Source organism: Ceratocystis lukuohia (assembly GCF_044167205.1).
Source record: "Ceratocystis lukuohia strain C4212 chromosome Unknown Supercontig1_pilon, whole genome shotgun sequence".
NCBI classification, from domain to species: Eukaryota; Fungi; Ascomycota; class Sordariomycetes; order Microascales; family Ceratocystidaceae; genus Ceratocystis; species Ceratocystis lukuohia.
In genome coordinates this window covers 3,323,340-3,345,435 of record NW_027263520.1, presented here as the reverse complement: position 1 = coordinate 3,345,435, position 22,096 = coordinate 3,323,340, and the positions used below count along the sequence as shown (strand labels likewise).

The following is a 22,096-nucleotide window of genomic DNA, read 5'->3' as shown; positions in this document are numbered from 1 at the left end:
TATGTGATTTTAATAATCTAGCGAAATGGCTGATCGAAATGACATAGACGAACTGCTGAATCGCCTCAAGGCGCTTAAGCCGGGAACCGCTGCGGCCAAGGACGCAAAACCTGCAAAATCAAGGTACGATTTCTGTTGCGGCTTAGGGTGATTGTCAAGTACATTATTCTAATATAACGGACAGCTTATCGGCCTTCGCACCACAGAAATCTCAGACATCGCGGGAAGATTCTCTTGCTGCACGGCTTAAGACACTCAGGAACAGCGCTGCTGTAAATGTCCCTAGCTCAGATGCATCACCCTCTGTTCAAAAGCACACTGGCCACTCTACTCCCCAAAAATCCACATCCAAGTCTTCAAATCCAGGGTTGATCGAGGGCGAGAGGGAAGAAGCAACACAGGTACTATCCAGGATAGATGGTCCAACTCCGCATCATTCGGAAAAGGAAAGAATAAAACGCGAAATTGAAGAAGCGCTCGAAAACGAGCTACCCAATCTGGACACTCCATGCATGAATAGCCGCAACGGTGATAACCTTGGGCTTCCTTCTGTACCTTCAGAACTGCCTGTTGCATCTTCGCCACTGCGTCCGACTACAGATGTGGATAGCGTTGCCGCACGCTTACTTGCTCTCCAAACCCCCTCGTCACCCCCTAAGGCAGCATCGGCTGAAACGGATGCCCTTGGCCTTCCATCTGTCCCTACCAGCATATCAACTAAATTCAAGCGCCTGGCTACCAAAACAGACTACACTGACGAAGATGCCGATACCTGGTGCATAGTGTGTCTTTCGGACGCTACCCTTCAATGTCTTGGCTGTGAGGGTGAAGGTCTACAAATATACTGCGCTGAATGCTGGAGCGAAATGCACTTGGGGCCGATGGCTAGTTATGATGATAGTACACATGAGGCTATTAGGTTTGTGAAGCCGCGGAAAGAGAACAAGAAAAAGGTAGCGATTGGGGCCAGTTGAAGAGCGGGAGCCGACTGAAGGCGATGGGATTTGGTACGTCAAAAAAACCTTAATGAATAATGAAATATACAACAAAAGCAGATAAGAAAACAAACGCCTTAACGCCCAGACAGGAACAAAAAGAAACTATTTATACAAGCCCAGAATAACAAGCCTCATGTTTGGAGGTCTAGAACGTACTCATTGCGCCAGGGCCATTTTTGGTTAATTGGCCGTACTGCTAGCAGCACTGCTCCGGCTTGCCCTGCTATCGGCTGTCGACGAAGCCGTCCAAGACCTCTTTGATCTGGCTCTGCCCGAGATATTATGCCACGTACCTCCATATGCCTCAGTGGGGGTCGAACGGGCCAATAACCTCTCTTCTTCGTCGTGCTCGGCATCTTCGTCGATTTCCGTAATGTTCAACTTGGGTGCCCTCACAAATACAATGATCAGCGTTAGAAGGAAAACGAATAGGAAGGCAAATTGCGCCCACAAATCTATGACACCAAAGAGGCGCCATGTAGACGTGATTCTATGAACAAAGGTTGACATCACTGATGGTGTGCATATGTGTGCGGCATGTCCTGAAATCTGCAGAATGCTGGAGCACTTCACAACTAGTTCCGGTCGACCCAAGCACCCAAGAGGGTTGACACTAGAAGCCGTGCAGACGGTCTGTGTTCCGTATAGAGAATATTGGGGCGCAATCGTGGTAACAAGAGAATAGTTGATTGCGAGGATTATCATGGCCAGCATGATAGTGGTGATGAGTAAAGCCTGGGGGGCAGTCCTGCCGTGGCGGATATGGAAAATGCGTATCCAAAGAAATCGAATGCCAACAGTAGCCACACCAGATATGGAAGAAGCCAAGAGGAACATGATCAATAGTGTCATCAATACATAGTCAGCAGGGAAGCTTTGAGCAGCCCAGAGAAATAGAGCGTCCATGGGCTGAAACAGATGCAATTTTTCCAGTGAATAATTGCAATTGCTCTTGCATGACGATGCATGTGTTGCCTTATCAATCCCGGTAATCAATACTGACGAGCATAGGACTAGTGCTACAATGAGCATTGCAAGTCCTCCCACAAGCTTCAGAGGCTTTAGGATACTACAGATGCTGAGCCAGAACTTCTGCAGCCAGCTGCGGCGTAAGCCTTGGGCCTCTTCAGCCAGCCTTTGGCGCCTGACTAGAGTGCGTTCTTCACGCACGAGCTGCTCAAGTTCACGGCGATCCTTGGAGGAGAAGCGGCTGTTGTTGCGTAATTCTAGCTGGCGCTGTCGTTCGCGGTTCCTCAAGAGCGAGCGGGCGTTGGCGTTGGCAAAAGTAGGTGTTGATAGCGATGGAGCTGCGCGAATAAACGAAGTTGGAAGCGAGGCAAGGCCAACGCCAGTGTAGGTAACGTAAAGAAGGCTCCCCACAACAGCCATGACGCCAAGACAAAAGTCGAGTGCTTTTTCTACCTTTTTTGTGGCGAGAGAAGCAGCTGCTCCCTGAAAGTTAGACGAGAGAGATTCTGTGGGCAGAAAGTAACCTAGAACTAGAAGCACGACAACCAGCATGACGAAGCCCACTGTGCTCTTTACAGCCCCAATAACACGGCTGGATATTGTACGGCCCTCTTCAATTTCAATCTCGTCATATTCTTCATACCAGAAGTATCCAAAGGGAATCACAAAGAGACATAGCGCAGCATCTAGACTATAGAGCACATAATACAGAAGCTGCAGCGTGTCTGTGATTTCGGTTATCTTGTCTGGTGTTGCCCATTTCTTTTTAGACCCCAAAGTACGATCAGTGGTTGAAGAAATGATGGCAATATCAACAGGAAGCAACAGAACTGTGGCTAGAAGAGCTGCAATGCTAATAACAGCTATCAAGCTTACAACAAGTGACCGATCGCGTGGAGCTTGCCAAGTGTAGACCGTAGTAGAGGATACAGCCAGCGCGATTAAAACGGCAACACCATAGGATAGCCAGATCAGACTGGCTTCAAGCATAGGCTGCTGCATATTCGGATAGAGAACCTCAAGACGAGAATCCAATAGATTTGGGGAGACCAGAGGACTAGAGGGGGAAATCAGAAGGCACAAAAGAAAGAACCCAAGAAGAAGAACGAGTTAGCCGTGGGCTGAATAGCACGTGTGAGTGTCCAACATAAGCCAAGCCCCAGTGCTAGGGAGGTATCGCAGTGGCAAATGATGCGACAGGATGAGCGGCAGGCCTAATAACGCCCAACAAGGAGTATCAATACGGGAATGGTGAGGTAGCGTTAGGAGGGGCTCCTATCACGGGATCGGATTATCTGGTCGGCGGCCAATAGTACATGCACTTGTAGCCCTTATATGTAGCTGATTTACGGCAAATTAAGCGCTATAAAAGGTGGACTTGAACTAAAACTACTAGCATTTGTTAGCTTTGTCAGTTCAGTCGGACATGCAATCCAAAGCGAGACAGAAATGAGTCTCGAGCCTGAAGCAGGCTGTTTAAAGGCTGAAGATGGCGATGGCACTAGAGAGTACATCGTGTTCAAACCTTCAAAGAAACGAGACATAATCGCCTGACTCGATCACCAAAGTCTAGAAGCACAGGGGCATTTTGGAGTAACAATAGCGCTCTCGCCTGTCCTTGCTATCTTTTCGAAATGGCGGCGAAGGAGCACAGGGAGTATGGTTGGCTGGCCTAGACAGGCCATGTGTAGTAACAAGAAGAACTTACAAAACCAGGGTCAAGTATGGAGGGAGGGAGGGAGACCAGCTCAGTATGTAAGCCAAATCCAGAGGCTGTGGGAGAATGGCAGCGATGCTCTAGAGAGAGGGAGAAGAATTTTGTTGATATAAGAATGAAGGCTTGCCGACGAAGAATAAAGCATGTGTGTACTTTGTATAATGGTAAGCACAACAAAAAATGCAGATATGATTTGCGAGAAGCAGAAAAAGGCGAGTAAGATTTCAAGGCTGACTTCAGCCATCAACGATAGAGCATATTTACTCCAATGACAACACGGTCGGCTTCTTGTTTTTGATTCTTTTCATGCAAGCGCATCTTGTAATCCTTTGCGACAAACTTGGAGATCCGCCTAGTGAAACAATCTCATTAATGTGGCAGCTGGCAGAAACTCGGATAGGGCTGCCAGCAGCTGAACACCCTGACGCCGGTTAATCCACGGGTCAACATCCCTTGGAACATTTTATTTCAACGCGACGACCATGAGCAACACTATCATAGCCATCATTAGCACAGCTTACCGGAAGGCCAGACTAAGAGGCTCCATACATAGAAACAAAACAGGAGCTGCTCTCAGTTACCGCAGCTCAAGCCCCTTAGCCTGTCCTTCAACAGCCTTCGAGACAAGGCTTGAATAGCTTCCTGTTCAAAGCTGGCGCAACATCAGCCAGGCTACGCAAAGGTACTGTCACTATTACTACGATTACTTCGACGTCTTTCGCTGTATTGGTGCATCTGTAGGCGCATTGTGGCTCTGTGGAATCAATAGCTTTAGTTGGTTGAATTGAACGCTCATTAGTCTTTGTGTGTGCCAGGTCTTCTCTCGTGCATCCCCATTCTCTCTACAAGCATATTCAACCGCCTAGCCGAACCCCTTGCAAAACCAATTACCAGCTATCTTGCGCTGTCCAGCTATAGTTGGTAGCTTGTTCCGCCTGTGATACGCCGCCTACACGTCCACGATGCAATGCTACAAAGAACTTACGGCACCGACTGCCGTTTCCTACAGTCTCAACATCAGTCTCACGTCCCGCACTGCGAATAATCTCGTTGTCGCCAAGGGCTCCCTGATCCAAATTTTCTCTACTACTACAATCTCCGCTGAAGTCGACAATGCACAGTCAAAATCCACATTCAACACCCCTATAGATCCTCGATATCAAAAAGGCATCAGTGATGACGATGGCCTTGAGTCCTCTTTTCTCGGCGGCGAGGCCCCTTTAGTCAAGGTCGACAAAGGCACCAACACTAAGCTGATACTCGTGGCTGAGTATCCCGTCGCGGCTGCTGTGTGCGGTTTAGCACGGGTGAGGATCCCCAACACAAAATACAGCGGCGAGGCTTTGCTAGTAGCCATGCGCGATGCTAAGATGACGCTTTTAGGCTGGGTGGCCGAGACGAGCTCAATTGAAAATCTGTCAGTACACTACTACGAACAAGAAGATCTAGATGGCTCGCCGTGGGAGGCCTCGGCGAGCGAGTATGATACATTCTTAGAGGCAGATCCTATGAGCCGCTGTGCCGCTCTCAAGTTTGGGCCCAAGAACTTTGCCATCTTGCCATTTCGTCGGCTTGACGAGGACATTGAGATGGACGATGAGTGGGATGGGGACCTGGATGGCCCCAAGCCGATCAAGGGCCAGTCTGCACCGCTAGCTAGCGGTGAGAAAAAGGAGGTCCCATACTTGTCGTCATACGTGCTAAAGCTGCCGCAGCTGGATCCTTTACTGCTACACCCTGTGCATTTTGCCTTTCTCCATGGCTACAGAGAGCCAACTTTTGGTATCATATCCTCCACCCAAAGTCGCGGGTTTGCGCTTGATCGCAAAGACAACATGTCCTATCGTGTCTTCACTTTAGATCTGCAGCAAAAGGCATCAACAGCAATCCTATCTGTCGAGGGGCTCCCTTCGGATATTTTCCGCATTGTTCCCCTGCCAACACCTATTGGAGGATCTCTATTAATTGGCGACAATGAGCTCATCCACATTGACCAGTCCGGCAAACCTAAAGGTGTTGCTGTGAACGGTTTTACCAGAGAAATGACAAAGTTTAGCTTAGCCGACCAGTCTGATTTAAACCTCAGGCTAGAATACTGCGTAGTCGAGCAGCTAGCGCCCGATTCCAGTGAGCTTCTGATGGTCCTGAATGATGGTCGCCTGGCACTGGTAGTGTTCAAGGTTGATGGCAGAACTGTGTCGGGTTTGACTGTCAGAGTCATCTCTCCCGAACAGGGGGGCGACATCATACCCACCACAGCCACTTGCCTGACCAGACTTCGAAAGAACAGCATGTTCATTGGAAGTGAGGACGGTGACTCGCATGTCATTGGCTGGACGCGTAAACAAGGCCAAACTGCACGGCGCAAAGCCCGGCTGTTAGAAGACACACTGGACTACGACATGGACGATTTGGATTTGGATGAAGACGAAGAGGACGACGATCTCTACGGCGAAACTGCAGCTGATGGCAGTGATGCAAACTCCAAAGGTGATCTAACTTTCAAAGTTCAGGACACTCTACTAAGTATTGCTCCAATCCGCGGCATGGTCACTGGCGAAACCATTCCCGAAGGCAAAGACACCGTCAGCCCCCTACAACTGGCTCTAGCTGTCGGACGTGGTCGTGCTGGTGCTATCGCTCTTGTGAACCGGTGCATACAACCGAACGTTGTTAGCCAGGTCGAGCTACCCGATGTGTATGGCTTCTGGGCCATGGCCGTAAGAAAGCCGGTGCCCAAGTCTCTTCAAGGCGACAAGGGCAAAACGGCGCCCGTGGGTGTCGATTTCGATCCCGATGCCCAGCAGCATAAGTTTATGATCATGTCCAAGGTGAGGAATGGCGAGGAGACTTCAGATGTGTATGCTCTCAAAGGTGCGCGTTTCGAACTTTTATCAGGCACCGAGTTTGATCCTGATGCTGGCTTTACCTTGGAGGCTGGTATCATGGGTGCACACAGCAGAGTTGTTCAAGTCCTCCGCTCTGAAATCAGAAGCTATGATGGCGGTAAGTCTCTCACCCTATTACCATTACTACTACCTATGCTATTCAGTGATATTAATCCCCATTGCCAACTGTCCTTAGACTTTGGGCTATCCCAAATCATCCCCATGATGGACGAAGAAACCGATGCCGAGCCCCAGATTATTAGTGCCAGTATTTCAGACCCTTTTATCCTCCTAATTCGCGATGATTCTAGTGCTTTTATTGCACAAATGGATAGCAACTGCGAGCTAGAAGAGATTGAAAAAGGCCAGGCTATGGCTGGCACTAAGCTTGCTACTGGCTGTTTGTACAGCGATGTCAACGGCATCTTTGTGCCAAACAAGGAGCCTAAAAACGCCAAAACTGCCGCTATCCTTGCCTTTTTCATCACTACTGAGGGCAGCTTGTTGATCTACAACCTGCCAGATCTCGAGACTCCCATTTACTCAGCCGATGGCATCACTTTTGTGCCTGATATCTTTTCACCTGAATACAGCAAAAACAAGCGAGGTTTTGTGCAGGAAGAAATCAAGGAGATTGTCGTTGCTAATCTTGGCGATAGAATCTCTCAGTCGCCATACCTTGTAGTAGGTTCCTAGTTCTAACACGCTGTCAAAGCTTTGCAAAAGTAGCCTCAACTAACAACCCACAGCTTCGAAATTCCTTTGATGACCTAATAGTCTACACACCCATATTACTCTCTGATTCTTCAAACCTCAATACTTCGCTCAGATTCGCCAAGGTCTCGAACCAGGCATTTGCCAAGCCTCCTCCTACCAACAGCGCCTCGTCTCCTGCTTCCAACCGTCAGGTACCCTTGCGTGTCTGTAACAATGTTGGTGGATATAGCGCTATCTTCCTTGGTGGTCCCTCGCCCAGCTTCCTGATCAAAGACAGCAAGTCCTCTCTCAAAGTAGTTGGGGTCCAAGGTCTCGGTGTGCGCGGCTTCAGTATGTTCCACACTGACAGCTGTGAACATGGATTTGTTTACTCTGACTACAACGGCGTGACCCGCGTTGCACAACTGCCTCGTGCAAACTTTGGGTTAGGTGTCTCGGTGCAAAAGGTTCCCATTGGCATGAATATCAAGCAGATTGTCTACCACCCCCCAACTAAAACCTATGCTATTGCCTGTACGACGCAGGAGCCGTTTGATCTCCCCAAGGATGACGATTACCACAAGGACTGGCAAAAGGAAAACATTGCTTTGAAGCCTATGGTGGAGAAATCGAGCATCAGGTTATTTGAGGCTAGCTCGTGGACAGAGGTTGAAACTCTAGACCTTGACCAGTACGAGGTTGTGCATGCTATGAAAATGATGAACCTAGAAATCTCAGAAGTCACTAAAGAGCGTCGCCAGCTGATCACTCTTGGCACCTCCATTTCCCGGGGTGAAGACTTGCCTGTACGTGGTCGTATCTACGTGTTTGATGTGGTCAGCGTGATCCCTTACCCTGGCAAGCCGTACACCAACAAGAAGCTTAAGCTGATCGCCAAGGAGGAGATCCCCCGTGGTGCTGTTACTGCTGTCAGTGAGATTGGCACGCAAGGACTTATGCTGCTCTCGCAAGGCCAAAAGTGCATGGTGCGGGGTCTTAAGGAAGACGGCTCACTGCTACCCGTATCCTTCCTCGACATGAACTGCTACGTCACAACAGCCAAGGAGCTCAAGGGCAGTGGTCTATGTGTGATGGCGGATGCCTTCAAGGGCGTGTGGTTTACGGGTAGCACTGAGGAGCCATACCGGATGCAGCTGTTTGGCAAGAGCTCGACTATGCTAGACATTGTCACAGCGGATTTCCTGCCAGACGGCGATCAGTTGTTTATTCTTGCTGCTGGATTTGACGGGGATGTGCACGTGTTGCAGTATGACCCAGATGGTGAGTTGCATGCTTCCTATTTTCTTTTTGCGAGTATCATCTACTAACTAGCCATGTATCCAGATCCAAAATCACTACAGGGCCATCTACTCCTACACCGAACCACCTTCTCCACTTCATGCAATGGGCCAACCAGCACCATGCTTCTCCCGCGATCTACCAGTAATGCTACAGACGGTGTGCAACCGCTAGACCCTACACGCACACGCCCACATATTCTACTTATGGCCTCACCCTCAGGAATGCTATCAACCTTTGAAGCGCTTTCCGAGAGCTCGTATCGCCGCATGCTATCGCTAACCGTGCAACTAATCAACAATTTGCCGCAATGGGCCGCAGCAAACCCACGAGCCTTCCGTATGTCTGTGTCGCAGGTCATGGTGGGCATTGAGTCGACAACAGGCCGTTCAATTATTGATGGTGCTGTGCTATCACGGTGGAACGAGTTGAGCTCGACTAAACGTGCTGAGCTAGCTGGCAAAGTTGGCTTTGCGGGGCCGGAGCAGGTGAGAGAAGAGCTCGAGGGGCTCTTGGGGTGGTCTGGGCTAATATATTTCTAACATGGGGTAAGCAATGCATATTATCCTGGCTGATCCTAATAAACAGTACACGATATTTTACGTCAGTCACGGATAGGGATTTTTACTTTGATTGGCCGGCTCACTTGCCCAATTTACATCAAGCTGGAAAAGGGTCTGCCCAAGATGTGACAATTTGATCTAGAATATCGGGATGCCGTACCGTCAAGAAATAACCTATGTATCCATAAAAGAATGTCCGTTGGAGGAGTGTCTCTGCACAATTCAGCAATCTCAATGCCATAAAGCAAGCTATATGATGTGATAGGTATAAGTAGCGAATTCAGGTAAGGGGAAAAGCTCTATAGTTCCGTGAGTCTTCGCTTCAGGTGACGCATAACGATTCCCAGCCGTTTTCTCTTGCTAGCCACTCGCCAAGCTTCGTTCTCTTCAGCACATGTACACCATTTTAGCTTTGGTGGGGGAACCTCGTGCGGAAGTATCCCATGGGTAGATCGGCGGCCATAAGCCTCATCGTATCCCCGAGTCTAGACAAAGAGCTAGTTAGACTTGGACATTTACCGTGTCAGCTATATTCAGAGCAGCTTACCCATGCGTAGTGGTGCGTGTACCCCCGATCACTCTTCACTCCACGGCGTTGTACCTTCCGAGCCAACTGCTTTGCCTCTTCGTAAAAGGCGCAGTCCCACTGGAAAAGCCAGGCTGGGTAGCGGGCGGCCTGTTTGGTAGATCTGTACGTGCAATACGAGCGCGGGAACATGTATCCGAAGCCACATGAAAAAGCCGAATCGGTCAAGTATTTCACCCTCGACTCACTGCCATTGACAGGGTGCCTAGACCTTTCAAGAGACCCACTAAAGTGCTGTAACAAGAAGTGAGCCATCACTGCTAATTTTTACCGCCATATAGCTTAGTCGCTGTTGAGATCAGCGCGTAGTAGATGTTAGCCCCTAGAAAGATAGTACAGTGTGAGGTAATAGCAGAATTACAGCTTACAAGCCGAACAAGAGGGAAGATGTAAGCTAGTATTTCAAGTATCATATACTCCGTTTGGATGGTGGGGGAGGGGGAGGTTAAATCCATATCATACCGTCAGAAATGACCTCGCAAGCTACCAATATGTCCTAAGGTTGAGGGATTGGGAGAAGAACTCAGAGTTGAATACCAGGTCCAATTCAAACCCTCAAAGCAATCCTAAGTAGCCGACTTGGTGAAGAGCTCGCAAATGCCGGTTTTCTGTGCAGAAATTGTACAATGGTCATCTCACGGAGCAATAGTAGGATGAAAAACGGAAAAGAAGCAATCTCTAAAAAGTAGTAGACGGCCAAGCTTAAGAGATGTCTTTTAGTGCCGTATACCTAGGTCCATTGTCAAGAGCTCCCTGCAAGAAAACGCGGCTTTTAATTCACGTGCTATTAGGGCTTTTGAAGAAACATATTTTCATCTGTTGCATGTTTCACTGATACAATCAGATTCTTCTTGGCCTTCCATCTCTTGATCATCATGTCTCATGTCACACAAAGTTAGCCTTTTAACCTTTAGCTATTGTACCTGATTTTAACCCTTGGTTTAACCCTTTTTGGCAATAATAAGTTGGCAATGTGGCGTCAAGAACAAATTCCCCTTCCTCTGTGGCGCAATTGGCTAGCGCGTCTGACTGTTACGCACTCTTTCTCTCCCGACAGATGCAGCAATCAGGAGGTTGACAGTTCAAGCCTGTCCGGAGGAGATCCCTTTTTGTGCCGCAACAAGGAGACAGGACTCATGTCTAGCAGGGCAACGGCTATGACTCTCCAATAGGCTCTTTTTTGTGCTCTTTTTGTGCTCTTTTTGCCGCTGCCTACTGCCCTGTAGTTAAATATTTAGTAAAGGCCATTACCAGCTATCAGAAATGCCTCTCGTCAACTACTCAGACTCAGACTCGGACTCGGACTCGGGTTCGGGTTCAGGCTCGAGTCATGAAGCTAGGCTCAGCCAACCACCGGCCAAGAAGCAAAGAACAGCGTTAAACAAAGCTGCTACTGTACCGCCACTCCCACCAAACTTCCTAGATCTCTATGCCTCGTCTGTGCGAACAAGCGCTGTCGACGATCCAGCGCTGCATCAGGGGCGCAAACGTCAGATCCCTCATGTTGCCGGAAACTGGCCGTCTCATTTATATATTGAATGTGAGTATATACTGGGTCTTGCTTTTCGCTCTGCATCATCCTTTTCTATCCTGTCTGTCCAGTTCCAGGGTAACCACGTTTTGACTTACACGGTCTAACTGCTACTAGGGCATCCTACAACGCAGCAGCACCATCTACTAGCTAGTCTTCTGAAGCGTATCACGCCTCTATTGCGTAAGGACATCAAGCTACATTCTCTTATAGAAAGTGATCTAGGTGCTATTCTACCCTTGCATATCAGCCTGTCTCGGCCTATAGTATTCAATACAGCACAGAAGGACAGATTCCTAGATGCTATTACGGCAGACATCCAGGCGTCTCGAATGCTCCCGTAAGCTCTTCCCATATCAAATAGCACTATGTGTATCCTCATCTACAGTGTCTTAGGTCTAACACAGCTGTATGCCCTCAGCTTCATGGTCTCTCCTTATCGTCTGTACTGGTACACATCACCAGACTCGGCTCGCACATTCCTCGTGCTCAGTGTCTCGTCCCGTAGGCCTGCATCTAATGAGCCCTCCAACACCCAACTCACAGCACTACTTTCCCGCTGTAACAGTACAGTGCAGAGTTTCGGGCAACCAGCACTGTATGCTCTCAAGGACCAAGAAAGCGCTAAAGTAGACATAGAGGCAAACATCAGCGGGACCGCTAGTGTAGACAGCTCAGCGTTCCACGTGTCAATCGCATGGACGTTTGATGTCCCTTCGCAGGAAGTCAAGCAGAGGTCATGCGCCTTCTTTGACAACGAGTTTTCAGAGGTCAAAGACTGGAAGCTCGATGTGGGCAGTGTCAAAGCCAAGATTGGCAATATCATTACGACCATACTGCTAGGGGATACGAGCGCAACTCCAGATAGCTTGTTCATGTAGGTCATATTCAAAAAAAAGATGTTCAGAATCTGGTCATATAGACATATACATACATATTCAGATACTACTAATCTCATGACATCAGTGAAAGAAAATGCATTCAAATCCCCAGTGGTTGAAACGACAAAACGCCTGCCATGTGTCCGAGCTCCCAACTCCATCCATAAAAAAACAGTACATGGCATCAAATGCCCCCAACTCTACAGTTTCCAGAGCCATATGTGGCAGCGAGCAGCATAAAGAGAGGGTAAGGGGGAAGAGGAGCATTGGAAAACTGCCAGCCCAACACTCAATAGGGGGCGCAACAAAGGATCAAGACAAATAAAGAGAATAAAACGCCGCCCAATGCAAAACAATGAGAATAAAAGAAGAAAAACAGGCAGTAGAGTCCAAGTCTAGACTCACAACTCTCGCGAGTCTGGGGCTTGGTATCTCCAGACACGTGGATGGACTGGAAGCCCCAGGAAGAACTGCCATGCGCGGATTGTCTCAGACACAATAATGACGAAAATAGCACGAGGGATTGCAATCCACATCTCGAAAATGTATTTGATAACCTCCCACGTCATGGCCAGCTCGTCCCAGGCTGAGGAGCCCTCCTTTTTAATATTGATCTTCTTAGCCTTGAGCATTTTACGCTCCAGCTCCTCGTCAAACTCCCGGCGTTTCTGGCTGTACGAGTCGGCTGTGTTTCGCTGTGGCTCATCAGGGGACTCGCTGCTACTGTCGCCATTGGAGTTAGCATTGATATTGGAGCTGCCTGTTTCGGCAGGCTCCCAGTACTCATACTCTTCCCACTCCTCGACATATACGGCAGGCTTAGTGGTTCCGGGTCCGTCGGGGCCAGTTTTAGTGGCCATTGCCACAGAAGAAGTTTCCTCGGCGACAGGCTTAGCGGGGATCTTCTTTTCGGAGACCGGGCCCTGATTGCTAATCTTGTTGTCAGCGGGGGTTTGTGGTGCAGCAAAAAAGCTGCTACTGCTACTCTGTTCCTTGTCATCAACCATGGCGCGGAACTCGCGGATTGCCATCATGGAGTTGCTTAGGCGGGCGTAAGTGTTGAACAAGGCCACGACCTCGGTGCGGGTAAGCAGCGGGATCTCATCGCTTCCGTTGTCAAACTCAAAGAGAACCTTGAGCGCAGTGCCATAGCCGGCAGTCTGCAACTTGCCCCATAGACGGCATTTGTCGCAGCCCACACAGTCCATGACACGGCTGACATTGCGGAAGCGGTTGCGGAAGTCTTCCTTGAGTGACGGGCCCTCGCCATTCTTGAACATCAAGCTCTCGTCGAACAGGTGCGGCACGCTAGCCGCGCCTTCAGTGACAGCCAGGACCTTGGCTCGTGTAGCGCTGTCTTCGGAGGGGTCTCCAGTGCAAAAGGTGTATCCAGGCCCCTGTAAATGTGGGCCCAGCTTCGCAATAGCACGAGACACAAGGGCGTAGTTAAAGTACAGATTGCTGATGCGGTCGGGGAACTTGTAGAGGCGGTTAATGTAGCAGTCCAGGTTGCGGGTCCACTCGCCGGTGAACTGGTTGAAGTAGTCCCAGCACAGATGAGTGTTTATGCTGGCGTGCATGCCCGAAACCACCCGGTAAAAGACACGCTTCTCCAAGCATTCCTCGTCACCAAAGGCACTGACTGCAGCATCATTGGCATTGTCGCTGCCAAGGCCATGTTCGAAGACCTGTTGGCGGCTAACGGCCTGAAGCACCTGTTTGAAGTCGTGAACGGCGGGGCCCTTGGCTGGCGAGGCCTTACCAAGATTAGCCGAATGGGGGAACGAGCTTCGCTGAAAGCAGTTTTCGCTGTAGATGGTGTCCCAGACCTGGCGGGCACCAACGCCGGCGTAACCGGTGAATCGCTCGGGGTTTCGTAGCAGACTGACATAGTCGCCCTTGGATGTTGCACTCTCGTCTTCGGGAACACAGTAGTCTCGCTCGTCGAATTCGTCATCCTCTTCCATGACGCAGCTCTCGCCGATATTGTCGCCTAGACTGCCCTGCAGCGGTTTTTGAGGCGGCCGTTCTCTCCGCTGAGACTTGGCTGGATGTTTTGCTACGGGGCCTTCGAGTTTGCCAAGTTCTTTGGCACGCCATATTTCGGGTATGTCTTTTTCGTCTTCAAGGGTTTCGACGGCACAGGCTCGATTGCCACAAGTGCCGGCTTCGTCGTTCCAAAACGGACAGCGCTTGTTAAAGAGATTCAGTCGGTAATGGGAGAAGAAGTCAGTCGTGGTTACGAGATCGTCGAGAACAGGCTTGACATGGCTATTTAACTGTTCAAGAGTGGCGTATGAAGCGCAGGCATCGCTGACGATAGAGCGAGGGGAGATCTGTGCGTGGGAGAGGGAAAAGTTCAGGTCAGTTTGAGCATTGGTGCTGGTGCCAGTGCTGGCACTGGCGAGCGCCTGGCTGGGATGAGAGCCGCTGCTGCTAAGAGCAGTGGTGTGGTAGTAGTTAACAGTGCTGCTACCTACCATGCAGTCAGACTGGTCCTCTGCTGATGCCAGTGCAGAATGGGACAAGCCCAGGGTTGCGACGAATAAGGAAGACGGTCGCATGGCAAGCGATTTAGGACAGATATCAAGATGTTTGTGAAGCCGTTGTGCAGCAAACAGGAGAAAATACGCAGATAGTAGGTAGGTGCAATGCGGTAGTTGACAAGTGGATTTCGTGATTGGAAGCTCGTAGAGGCGAGTCAATCCCTCCTTTAGTTAGGGTTTGGTGGTTGATAATAATAATGATAAAATGACCCTGGCGTATGGATGTTGGAAAGACGATGTTTGTGGAAAAACAAAAGGAGAGGTTGATAGAGAGAAAGAAAGAAGTGATTGCCGACCTTTTTGAGGACGTTTCAAGAGTAGAGTCCAACAGGTAAAAAAAGAAAAAAAAAAAAGAATAAAGATCGGATTTTTGCAGGGTCGTTAGACTGAATGCAGGCAAAGGAAAATAACAGGCCAAACCTGCCGAATGACGTCTATTAGGATAACAAGAATAGTGCCAGCCTTGTTTGTGATTTAAAGGCAAAAGACAAAGCAAGCTAAGCCTAGATCGAGCAATTAGAGGAAAAGGCAAAGAAAGCAAAGTATGAATGCAAAAAAAAAAAGAAAAAAAAAAAGAAATAGCCACCACTTAAAGACCAACGAATTGTAGCCACGTCTTGCTTCCGGCGACAATATATCCAACAACAAAAGCACATGAATCTACATACAAATACGAAGATAAAAATTGATAATATCTTTATCAATCCTCTTTTCTTGCTCCGTCAGCACCTTTCGCATTACATATGAATAATATGTGCCGTGTATTATCCCACAACTATTCAACTTATACACCTTAACACATGCCAAGCTCCTCGCTATCGCCCTCGCTCCCCCCGAGAGTGGGCAGATGGAATGGGACAAATGGGGCACCCATGGGTCATGTCACCCAACTACTAATCTCTGCCCTGACTGATGTTTGAAATTATCGTTCCAGAATCATATGTCGGGTTTATCTTGGGACTTGGGTGTATGTGGTACTTTGTTTCACGTGCTGTCGCGCTGCAGATAGCAGGTACAGGCTACTTGGTACATGAACACCAGAGCCTCCTCTATCATTTCGCCACGACGTTGCTACCACTGCCATCTCTTTTCTTTTTTCCACCATTCTTTTTTTCCTGTGAATTCAAGCGGCCTAGAGGAGGGACAAAGCCGCCCCATTGCACGCCATAGGAGCCCTGGCTTTGGCCTGTTCGCCTTCTCGCCTACCCTGGCCTGCCTGGCCCGGCTCCTCTACTATTATTAATAATGCTTCTTTTTTTGGACAGGACATCAGTACCAGTGCCTTCACAGCCAGTGCTTGCTTGCCCTGCCACTACCAGCTTGCACTGCTCACAACACATACACACACACATTTTGTAACTAATATATCACTGCTCACTGTGTTCTGTATGTATCCAGCCATTTGCGGCCTTGGCAGGCTAGCCAAGCAACAGGTAGACGCCAGGGCCAAGAGGCAACGCACAGAACAAGACAAGTAGACAATCAAATACAGCCAGCCCAGCCCACAGCTCGGCCGTATTATTTCTTGTTCCTGTCTCTTCTCTCATTAACTTGCTCACCATATGAACCCACAAACCCCCATCTTTCAAGTGGCCGAATGGATGGTTTAGTAATACCGGCCAGGCAGCCGTCCATCTGGTCAATCATTCGTTTTGCCCCTCTTCCATCGCAAATGAAACTCTGGATTGTTTCTGCATGAATTACCGTTTCGCATAGGTGAGTTGACCGAACGTCAACGTATGATCGCCAGCCAGCTAACAACGCGACATGTTCAGACCTGCATAATGTTTGGGCACAATAAAAGCTAGAAAATAAAATAAAATGGCACCAGTTACGAAGCTATACAAAGTTGCAGTGCTATAAATCAGTCATGGTGAGTCAAATTCATCACAGTACGTTAATAGAGCTGAATGAGCCCAGGCGAGCGAGAGAGCAATGCGAGAACGATAGAGAAGCTCCTCCTTTTCTTCCTCCCCTTCCTTGTCCGCAAAAGAGAACCCGGGCTTTCAAAATTATATGCCGTGTCCATATCATGTCTGCATTTAGTTCTCACCCACCCCCATACATCCTTTCGCTTCAGTGATCCCACAAAATGGTGTCTATCTCAGCTTAGCCAAGTCCCAAGGTCCCGGTCCTCAACGACAGGGACAAATGAAGAATGCTCAAGCGCATCATCGCCTTACCTTATCGCCCCACACCAAGACAGCAGACAAAGGGGGTTGCCGCAGTTCCGGGGCTGCCATCGCTCAGAGCAAAACCAAGGCGGCCACCCTCCCTCCACCAGGAGAAAACGACTCCTGTCCCTCATCCTTGGATGTGCCCATGATCCTATGCTCTTGTCCCCTCTTCATCTCTCTCACTGGCAAAGAAAACCACAACTCCAGTTACTATTCCTATTCTTGCACGCACAAATCAAGAGAAATGGAAAGAAGAAAATAAAAAACAAAAGGTGACAGTGTGCGGTTGTCGTTGTCGTCGTCTTCGTCGCCAGGTATCATGCGACAACCATGAAAAAAATCCAGTTCTGCTGTGTTGAAATTTTAATGGATTTCTTTTCTCTTCCAAAAGACAGTTGTTTATTCGAAAGACATCGGTATCGAGCGCTTCCCTTGGGCTTTTTTAAGGTTTAAAATTGATGGGACGCCTGACATCAAGAATAAATAATATGTTAGTTTCCCGTCATATGCTTGTCGCAAACAGGCCTTGCCTATCCTAGATCCTGAGCAAGCCAGCTCTGTTTTCTAGAGCCCCCATGACATGGAGAGAGACGCGCTCATTTTCGCATGCATTGGTTATGAAGATGACTCACTTGAATAGTAGGATGTGCGGCTCCGGCTCATGCACTTCGTAATGCTCCCAACCAAGACTCTACATGCCATATATGGGTCAGTAATCGCGTTATCCACATTTAGATAGAAGTTTTGGCGCCAAGACAACTCCCAGAAACTCTAGGTCCATCGCGAAATTGTGCCGCGTTCCAGGCATGCAATCTACACGTACCTGTGTGATACCAATAGACCTCCACTCGTCCTCCCACAACAGCTTAAGAGTGCCTGTTCTCGGGTCGCGATAGTCTTCGGGGATAGCGTTTAGCATGGCCTTGGGGATCTGGACATGGCGGTACTCGTATTCACTGTCGGAGTAACTAAGCAGCCAACCTGGTTAGCCTGTGTGCCACGGGTGATTCCAGCATTGCAATTGCGCGTCTTCGGGTAGCTATGCAGCTGTTACTCTGCCTGATATCCTCGATTCTGCCACAGCAGTGTGTGTATCTGGTGAACTTGGACCTCTGGAGTGGAAAACAGGGGGAAACATGGCGGCGATAGAACGGGGTTCTTACCGGGCAGAATAGTTGATGCCGTCAATGAATTCTTCCAGGTTAGCTCTCTCGGCGTCAGAGAGAATGCGCGGCACCTTGTTGCGCCGACTGGTGTCGATTCCAAGAGGCATTGTGATTGTGACACGGATAGAGAAGGGGAGGGGGGCGGACGCTTATAGTGGAAAGGTAGGAGAGGCAATCGGTGACAACTGTAGCCTTAGTTTATATCGAACTAGAGCTAACCGAGGCAAAACGTAGCAAATCAAACCATACGCAAGATTGACAGGAACGCAGAGTGATTGCTTCGATGGCGGCCAAAGAAGTTATCGGATGGTGAGGAGAAATGGGGAAGAAGAGAGAGACAACTCGAAATTGTATTTTGGGCGTTGGTAGTTGGCTTAAAATACCTAGAGAGATATTATGAGAGCGCGACGAGGAAATTATTAGCAGGGAGTATACTTTGGTTGGAGATGAGGTTTGATAGCTAGGTCTTGATAGGAGTTTATAAGGATAAGTCAAGTTGAAAGTTACCACAGCAAGAATTCGAGGGAAAAAAAAAAAGAGGCCAAAAATGGCTTTAATCTAACCCTTATAAAGCTACAGCCACATTTTTAGCATTTTGACGATAGTGTCAACTATTTTTTGTTTCTCTTTCTCTATCTCTGCCTACATTACTTTAATTTTCGAAACGTTATCGCGTATAGATAGATCTAATCACATTTATCTTGTCTTCTTGCAATCATTCATGCGAAGCCCAGCGTAATTGTGGACAGAAAAAAGTAGAATGTTCTATAACACGTCAATCACGTGATAAACATTCTGACCCTGGTCGCGACTTGAAGGCCGAATAAGGGCCCCACATTTAACGACTTGTGAACGCTCAGCGCATCACCGACTTTTTGGCGCATCATCAGCTTCAACTTCCTTCTGGAAACCCGTTCCAGCATAGCGACTAAAACAGGGCTTCACGACTACTTTTTAAGGACAACTATTCGGGGATAAACCTAGACTAGCTCACTAGTTAGCATTGCTTTGAATCCGCGCGTTTTTGAGTCCCGCACCTTTTTTTTTTTCTTCCTGCTTTGTCAGCCTCGTCGCGTGTCTCAAGCAAATATTCGATTTTTTTTATTATCTTTATTTTCTTTGGCGCATCGCATTAGCACTGCGCCCCACGACATTGGCCCATACTCCAAGCCAGCCTCTTTGTTCCCCCTTAGATTCTCTTACTAGTGCAATAGGCAAGCCTCGTCGCCATATTTTGCCTAACGACCTGTGCTTCAGCAGCATCAACGCGACCTTTGTGTATTTATAAGCGCGCTGGAATACTGCAAGTCAAAATATAGACAGAAGCTGCGGCGCATTATTCCTGCCCGAGCTCTCTCATCCAGATAGGGCCTGTTAATTTCTAGAGTTGCGGATTGGCGTATGAAAGCCGGCTTAAATATACCCTTGAAGCGCGACTTGGGTTTACCCGTGTCGCTTATATAACTGTTGCAGCATAAGAAGCGCAATGGAAGGCCTTAAGGTGAGTGAGAGAGAGAGCCCATTGGGCACACGCAATCATGCTCTTGAGCTTTCTTAGTCCTCTAAGTCTTCTGAGCCTTTGCGCAGAGTGTAATAGGTACATGCATGCTTACTGTGATCACTTTACTGACCCTCTCCTTTGTCCATAGGCTATTGCCGACAAGGGCGAGAGCCCTGCTATCACAACTGAAGCCGGACTCAAGTGTTTGGCTACTATTCGGAAAACTGCTGACAAGTCGTAAGTGGTGGCTTTATCTTTTCTCTTGACCTGCTGCATGACCTAGCCAACATTCCAGCCTGTCTGTCGCTGTGTTTTTGTAACTATCTAACATGCACAATTGAAGTGGTCGCATAATCTGCACCATATTTGAGTCTCTACCGCCCCGTGATAGCAACAATGAAGACTACTACAAGAAGACTCGCCTTCCCATCTCACTGGAAACTATCGAAGCTAAGCTCAAGGCCCTCAAGTACAACACTATGACCGAAGTCGAGAGCGATCTCAAGCGCATGGTCCAGAATGTCAAGGAATCTCACTACAAGAAGTCGCAGGCCTTTGAGGATGCTGAGCGCGTGCGCAAAGCTGTGAGCAACTACATGGTGAAACACAATCCAGCCTACTTAGACCGCACCTACTCGGCCTTCCCCACACCTTTCCCACCTAGTGAAGACGAGGAAATGGCAGATGCCAGCGAGAGCGTAGAGTCTACAAATGGCGATGAGATGGACGTAGACGATGATGCCAATGACCAAGCGCAAACATCCGGTAAGAGTCGGGGTGGAAAGGGAAAAAACGAATCCGAAAATGAATCAGACGACGAATCAGAAGCCGAAGAAGACGAAGACGACAAGGACGATGACGAAGAGGAAGATGAAAAACAAGATCCTGCTCCAATGCCTCCCATAACCCCTGCGAAAAGACGTGGCCGCCCCCCGCGGTCAGCCTCGGCTACGGCTGCCGCTGTCGCTGCTGCGACTGCCTCTGTCGCAACTGGAACGCGCCACTCGACTAGGACACCAAACAAGACATCCGCCTCATCGACACCAACACCGTCTAACGCCAAGAAATCCGAAGAAGAGTTGCTTAGGCTTGCCTCCTACAAGGGCCTGACCTTCCAAGAGGCCCAAGAAAAGATTGTCGAGGAGCTTTTGCATAAAGAAGAAGATGGCTACGAGGGGCCGTACTATGAAGCTTTTATTAATCTGCCGCCCCGCGAGCTCAAAGACTATTACCAGGTTATATCTGAGCCCTTGTCACTACGCAAGCTCAAGAAGCATGTGCAGGGCTTTCAAACTAAGAAACTCATCACAGGCGTGACGCAATTCCGAACCTGGAAGGCCTTTGAGGAGAAGGCAAGCCTACTGTGGTCAAACGCATACTACTACAATGAGGAGGGTAGTGAGATTTACGACATCGCTAAGGACCTTGAGGTTAGCAACCTTGTGTTTACCCCTATATAGCTGTTTTGCAAGCCATGACTACTAACACCAGTTACCGTTCTTGTTTCACTAGGCCTTTTTCAAAAAACACCTCAAGGAAGCCAAAACACACACCATTGAACCCACACCGTCTGCCTCTGCGACCAAAGTCATTCTCAAGTCACGGACACCAACAGCTGTACCACCCTCGAAGATCATCCTACATGCTAGCCGTAATCGCCGCGACTATACGCCTGAGTCACCCGCTGTTATCGCTAAAAAAGTTAAGGATGACCACCGAGTCTCTTCTACAACTCCAGTGCCCACCCGTGAACGAACCAAGGCCAAGACAGTAACGCCTGCACCGCCTAGTGCAGCGGACTCGGATGGAGAGTCAGAGGATGAGAGTGGCGATGATGAAGAGATGGAAGATGCCGACGCCGATGCCGATGCCGATGCCGATGCCGATGGAGATGCAGATGCAGATGCAGATGCCGATGCTAGCGATAAAGAAGTAGAAGGCGAGGCTGAGGCTGAGGCACAGCCCGAGATACAGGAGCCCCCAGTGAAAAAGCTCAAACCAGTTGCGTTGACACGGTACCCTGGGAAGAGTATGTATCCTCCCAAGCCCTCCCCAAGTATCCTATTGACCACAAGAATAACCCACGGCTAACTGACCACTGTCCCTATCTTCCCCCAAATACAGCTAAAGCCAATGCCAACTTGCAGCGTGTAGCCTTCCAAACCATCAACATGCACCACAAGCCACACCAGCTTATTATATCCGCACACAATACAGAAATGCGCCAGCACCACAGCTACCACCTGGACGGTACATTTCTCAACCAGAAGATGCGCATAGTGCCTAAGACGCTGCCTGGGCTCTTCAAGAACCGATACGTTCGCTTTTATATCACTGCCGATAAGGTGCCTCTCGAGCCATCCAACTCCGGTGACCAACCAAATGAGCACTACTTTGAGACTATCCTGCATCGTGGCGTGAATACTATGGAAGTTCACTGCATTGCTGGTCCGCCTGAGGGCTCCGAACTACCTGATGGTGCACGCTATGAGGTTGAGGTCATGGCGGCTAGCTTTAATGTATACACAGGCTACTAGTCTACCGATCCTGACGATGTCTATAAATATTTCTATTTTAT

General features: G+C 48.9%; 7 protein-coding genes across 7 annotated transcripts; 4 read left to right on the top strand and 3 right to left on the bottom strand.

Annotated features, from left to right (window-relative positions):
* Positions 1–25: 25 nt before the first annotated feature.
* On the top strand, positions 26–974 carry HOO65_010837 (zinc FYVE domain containing protein; the record flags this gene model as incomplete). The annotated part of the gene is made up of 2 exons (XM_071006056.1): positions 26–123; positions 185–974. 2 exons carry the CDS (start codon positions 26–28, stop codon positions 972–974), a joined length of 888 nt encoding a protein of 295 aa, XP_070862659.1.
* A 204-nt stretch (positions 975–1,178) lies between these two features.
* Positions 1,179–2,969, bottom strand: HOO65_010836 (LMBR1 domain containing 1; the record flags this gene model as incomplete). Its single annotated transcript, XM_070999816.1, has 1 exon — positions 1,179–2,969. One exon carries the CDS (start codon positions 2,967–2,969, stop codon positions 1,179–1,181), a length of 1,791 nt encoding a protein of 596 aa, XP_070862658.1.
* A 1,677-nt stretch (positions 2,970–4,646) lies between these two features.
* On the top strand, positions 4,647–9,109 carry HOO65_010835 (Protein cft1; the record flags this gene model as incomplete). Its single annotated transcript, XM_071005276.1, has 4 exons — positions 4,647–6,690; positions 6,769–7,256; positions 7,322–8,549; positions 8,613–9,109. The coding sequence occupies 4 exons, from the start codon at positions 4,647–4,649 to the stop codon at positions 9,107–9,109; spliced, it is 4,257 nt and encodes a 1,418-aa protein (XP_070862657.1).
* Positions 9,110–10,979: 1,870 nt separating this feature from the next.
* On the top strand, positions 10,980–12,128 carry HOO65_010834 (U6 snRNA phosphodiesterase; the record flags this gene model as incomplete). The annotated part of the gene is made up of 3 exons (XM_071005973.1): positions 10,980–11,256; positions 11,365–11,587; positions 11,636–12,128. 3 exons carry the CDS (start codon positions 10,980–10,982, stop codon positions 12,126–12,128), a joined length of 993 nt encoding a protein of 330 aa, XP_070862656.1.
* Positions 12,129–12,529: 401 nt separating this feature from the next.
* Positions 12,530–14,692, bottom strand: HOO65_010833 (Endoplasmic oxidoreductin-1; the record flags this gene model as incomplete). The annotated part of the gene is made up of 1 exon (XM_070999815.1): positions 12,530–14,692. The coding sequence occupies one exon, from the start codon at positions 14,690–14,692 to the stop codon at positions 12,530–12,532; it is 2,163 nt and encodes a 720-aa protein (XP_070862655.1).
* A 2,787-nt stretch (positions 14,693–17,479) lies between these two features.
* On the bottom strand, positions 17,480–18,124 carry HOO65_010832 (Cyclin-dependent kinases regulatory subunit; the record flags this gene model as incomplete). The annotated part of the gene is made up of 3 exons (XM_071006163.1): positions 17,480–17,542; positions 17,675–17,807; positions 18,015–18,124. 3 exons carry the CDS (start codon positions 18,122–18,124, stop codon positions 17,480–17,482), a joined length of 306 nt encoding a protein of 101 aa, XP_070862654.1.
* A 1,379-nt stretch (positions 18,125–19,503) lies between these two features.
* HOO65_010831 (uncharacterized protein) lies at positions 19,504–22,055 on the top strand (the record flags this gene model as incomplete). The annotated part of the gene is made up of 5 exons (XM_071005462.1): positions 19,504–19,518; positions 19,667–19,755; positions 19,862–20,948; positions 21,031–21,547; positions 21,643–22,055. The coding sequence occupies 5 exons, from the start codon at positions 19,504–19,506 to the stop codon at positions 22,053–22,055; spliced, it is 2,121 nt and encodes a 706-aa protein (XP_070862653.1).
* Positions 22,056–22,096: the final 41 nt, after the last annotated feature.